Here is a 4367-nt window from a genome sequence, read left to right as displayed (position 1 = left end):
CTACTTAACAAAAGATGCTTTCATTTATACAACGTTTTTCTCACGTAAAAAGTTAAATTACCTGGCCCTAATACATTCGGGGGTCATAAAATGCCTCCGTTAGCTCCCTTTTTCTAAACACCACCCGCCCTTTATCTAGAAGCGTGTTCTTTTTGTCGGGACAGTGTACGTTTTTACGTCAATTTGACGTCATTACGTACGCTTTACATTACAGATACGTCAAATTGACGTAAAAGTGTAATTAGCCTCATAAAATTAATATTAATTACGTCTCTAAGGGATCCCCCGCTACCTTTAAGGTTCCTTTAGAGCGCTCATGTGCTGTATAGAATCCTCTATTTAATAGAGGTCTTTTGTCACAGAAGGGCCTTCTCTTATGGGTCTACACAGGAAGCCCTTCGTCACGGTATTACGCTTATTATTGATACATTTATTATTACAGTATTGCTAGAAAAGTGGCAGCAATTAACCAATTGGAATGAAATCAAAATGGCGGATTTTCTTTAAGACTATTGAATTTATCCCTCGATTATTTATAACGATTCAAATATATTAAACATTATTATATTAAATTCGATACGAATATTTATAAAAATAGTTTCATTATTAAATAATTTAAGATTTTTTTTATAGTCTGAAAGTGGTCAATAATCGTTTAGGGTCGACGTCCGAAATTATCTGATTTTTTCCCTAACTTATAAAGAAATTAGGGAAATTTACAGAATATTTTATCAGACGATTTAGGGATGGAGGGAAATTAGGAATAAAATGATGATAAAGTTTTTTCTTGAGTTGTTTCATTTTTTATTTAAAATTTTTAAAGGAAATTTAAATTTAAATAATTAATTATTAATTAAATATAAATTTAGTTTCGTATGTTTTTTTTAAATAAATAAAAACTTTAAAGATAAAGAAGAAAATTATGACGCAAGTTATAAAACTGGAAGAATGACTTCCCGACAATAATTTATACGTAAACATTTAAGTAATAATTAGAAATTCCCACTCCCTTATGAAACTTACTGTTACATATTCTGACAAACTCCCAACGACGTCACTTCCTCATAATTCTTCTGCCTCCATCTGCCGATTAAAATTACAACTAAATTTGACTTATGAATAAATTACAGTACTTAATTGACTTAACAAAAGAATATTTCAAACGTATTCTCGGAAAAATAAAAACAAACGAATACGTAATTCATTAATTATTTTACCCAACTTTACATATTTTCGCGCAATACTAAACATCTGACGTCATAATACTTTCCGCTAAAACGTTTCCTTTGACCTTTTCAGTTTCTAATATGTTTCCTTACAATTTTACAGGACGCGCAATTCGTAATATGGAGGCTAGTTTATTCGGTTCATATTCTCTCATTGTATTTATGTGAGTATTTATTTTAAAATTCGAATCTTTCGGCAGAAGCCGGCTTGTCCTATCGGAGTGGTTCGGAGCTCTGGCTTTTGATTGGATAACTCGCTACAGGTAAGACAACCAGCTGTCTCACCTGTCCGGTGTACAAACTAGCAAGCTGGAACGTTCTCCTAGTCTCCCTCGTATCATGGGAAGTGGTAAATTGGCCGACAGGCACGCAGTCGGAAGCGTTAATATCCCTTTAGCATGGTAAGTCCTGTCAAACACTATCCTCGTCTTTCTAAAACAGCAATTTTCTTCAGGATTTATTACAACAAAAGGTCGATTTGTGGACGTTGCTATGACGTCCGGCTTGCTTTATTTCTATTATTATTATTTTTTAAATTAACTTTTTTTTTTTATAATAAAAAGTCCCCTTTCGGAAGAAAGTGTAGACCCAACCTACACCGGGAATGTATTAGTAATTTAACATTAAAGCTAATAATAATTAACACATGCACTCCGTGTTTTAACATTAATTTAGTATCAATACGTTTTGAATGTTTACCGACAGCTTATTACTTAATTAATATTGACAGCGGGTAATTTCGGACACGTGTATCGGGGTATATATTAATAATAATACATTTTTTTTCCTACTTATTTTTTTTTATCAAGGATAAACTGCGGCAATAAAAACTAAAGTGAACGTCGATAAGAGTTTTTTTGGGAAATAATTTTTTTAAAATATTTATGTAGAATTTATTGCAAAATATTCGTACGTTCCTTATCGCGATTTTAGGCTTTAATTCGTCATTTTTTTGGCTTCGGCAGTTTAATATGTTTGGAATTTTTATTAGTAAAGCATGACGTTCTAAGGATCGACCGGTAAGAGTACGAGAAGGATCGCTCGATCAATTTGTGATTACGATAGTAATAATGCGGCCACGTGACTCGAAGTCAGTTACAGTAAATTAATCTCGCCTCAGGTGTTTCTTCGAAGTTTTATAAAATATATAAATTTTACACGTAAACACTAAACCGTTTTATTTTTTTTTTAAATTTAGTTTTAACAATTGCTAAACGAGCCGTTTCGAGATTAATTTATAGTGTGTATACGTCACTGTTTTCTTAATTGAGATTAAAATTTGAATATAAATTGAATTAGCGTAAATATTATTTATTTATTAATAACGTATAATTAAAAAAAAACGTGCAACCGTATTTCGTAGATATTACATAAAATGAAACAAATTATTATATAATTAATTTTTTTGTTAATTTTTTATTAATTACAAAATAGTGTGCATGTTTTTTAAATGCAGGAGGCGCTATTGGCGCCGGTTTGTCTGGCGTTAATATTTAAATTTTTAAAAATATTACGCGTTTAAAAAAAGTAGAAATTAAAGTTAATAATGAATTATTTATAAATATTTATATTTATTATTACAATATTTAATTTAATTTTGAGAAACTCATCCAATTAATATGGTTAATGTCTACTTAAAATAATTATCCAATCATAAGCGAGATCGAAAAAACGAACCACGCCCGAAGAGGGACGATACCATTGATTATTGATACGAATTAGGGGTGGATCGGGAATAAGATAAATTTCTTATAATAACAAAATTCATATTTATGGCTTTACAGGGCGATGTTTGGAGGCAGTACTTTTTTATTGTTCCTTTTATGTTATTGTTGTCAAAAGAAATTAAGAGAAGATACGATATCGTTAGATGATAGCGAAAGAATAAGAGATCATCCACATTTACAACAAGTAAGAAAAAATAATTTTAAAAACACTATTTTAAAAATAGATAATTTACTTAATGACAGATGGCGCTAATTACAATTTATTATATTATTTTTTTTTCAAATTAATGGCAGATGGCGCCACAACGTTTATAATTTGAAAAAATAATAAAGTAATTAGCGCCATCTTGTAAATTATTATGAATTTCATTAGTGCAATTTGATTTTAAACTTTTTATATCGGTTATATTTAAATAATAGCGAAAAATATATTTAAAATGTTATAAAATTAATCTTATTAAATAATCGTTTTCTTAACTGTTCAATTTTTTTTTTATGAATCATAAACATCGTAAACTATTTTAAAATAGTTTTCTTAAAATTTTATTTATGGAAGAAATGTTACATACTTTATTGTGTATATACTATTTTTTTTTTAAAATTTTGACTGTAATTTCAGATTCACGTCATATCCACATCATCATTAACGGCACAAACTTATCACGTGATTCCAGGTACGCCTTCGCCGCCTCCCGCCTACGACAGCGTTGTGAAGAAGGATCCATACGAATACGACCAAAGTCCACCCCCGTATGACGTAGCCCTAGCGAATTTGCGGAGCGGCGGCTACGTTTGAACATTACACATATGTAGTACCCTGTATCAGGGAGCGAAAAAACACTCGTGAGCAATGATACGAGGCCCGACTTCGAGGGGCACGTGCGTATGCCTTAAAAAATATTCTTAAAACAAAACAAAAAAAAAAAGACGACAGAATTTAGTGGGACCAATTAATTGCAATTTTGTTCGATAGATGGCCAAACCGTCCATGTCGAGAACGTCACAAATGATTGATGTGTTCGAGCGTATTATTATTATTATTTTGTGTGTTTAATTAATGTTGTCTGTTATCTTTTAAAATAATCTACGACAAATATTGAGTATTTTATAAAGAAAAGAACTTGAATAAATATGAAATTTTTATTAATTTACAGAATTTTTTTTCTTTCCTTAGAAGTTTGCAGCGTGTTTGTTTACACTAGCGACTAGTTAAATAAGAAACTAAAAAAGGTAGCCTTGTACCTAAGGTGACTGCAAGTTAAGGATGTGTATTTACACAATTGCAAGGTCGATTTATTTATTTATAACTTTATTATTATTCTATTAAATCAGTTCGCCATTTATTTCCGAAAATAATGAAGTAGAGATGGCAAGGATAAGGTAGACGTAGCGACTTTTATGTCTCGTTAACATG

At 30.5% G+C, this 4367-nt stretch overlaps 1 protein-coding gene across 2 annotated transcripts; it reads left to right on the top strand.

The window, feature by feature from the left end:
• Positions 1–1269: 1269 nt before the first annotated feature.
• Positions 1270–4100, top strand: LOC111633075. 2 transcript variants are annotated; one of them, XM_023377605.1, is made up of 3 exons: positions 1270–1390; positions 3011–3137; positions 3573–4100. In XM_023377605.1, the coding sequence occupies exons 1-3, from the start codon at positions 1308–1310 to the stop codon at positions 3747–3749; spliced, it is 387 nt and encodes a 128-aa protein (XP_023233373.1). In that variant the 5' UTR covers positions 1270–1307; the 3' UTR covers positions 3750–4100. The 2 variants fall into 2 exon arrangements, with proteins under 2 accessions (XP_023233373.1, XP_023233375.1); XM_023377607.1 differs by lacking the exon at positions 1270–1390 and adding an exon at positions 1425–1627 and having other exon boundaries at positions 3573–4098.
• Positions 4101–4367: the final 267 nt, after the last annotated feature.

Source organism: Centruroides sculpturatus, unplaced genomic scaffold (genome assembly GCF_000671375.1).
Source record: "Centruroides sculpturatus isolate CEXI.00-Female unplaced genomic scaffold, Cexi_2.0 scaffold772, whole genome shotgun sequence".
Classification (NCBI taxonomy): Eukaryota; Metazoa; Arthropoda; class Arachnida; order Scorpiones; family Buthidae; genus Centruroides; species Centruroides sculpturatus.
Note: the sequence above shows the minus strand (reverse complement) of the source record. Positions and strands in the feature narration are given on the sequence as shown.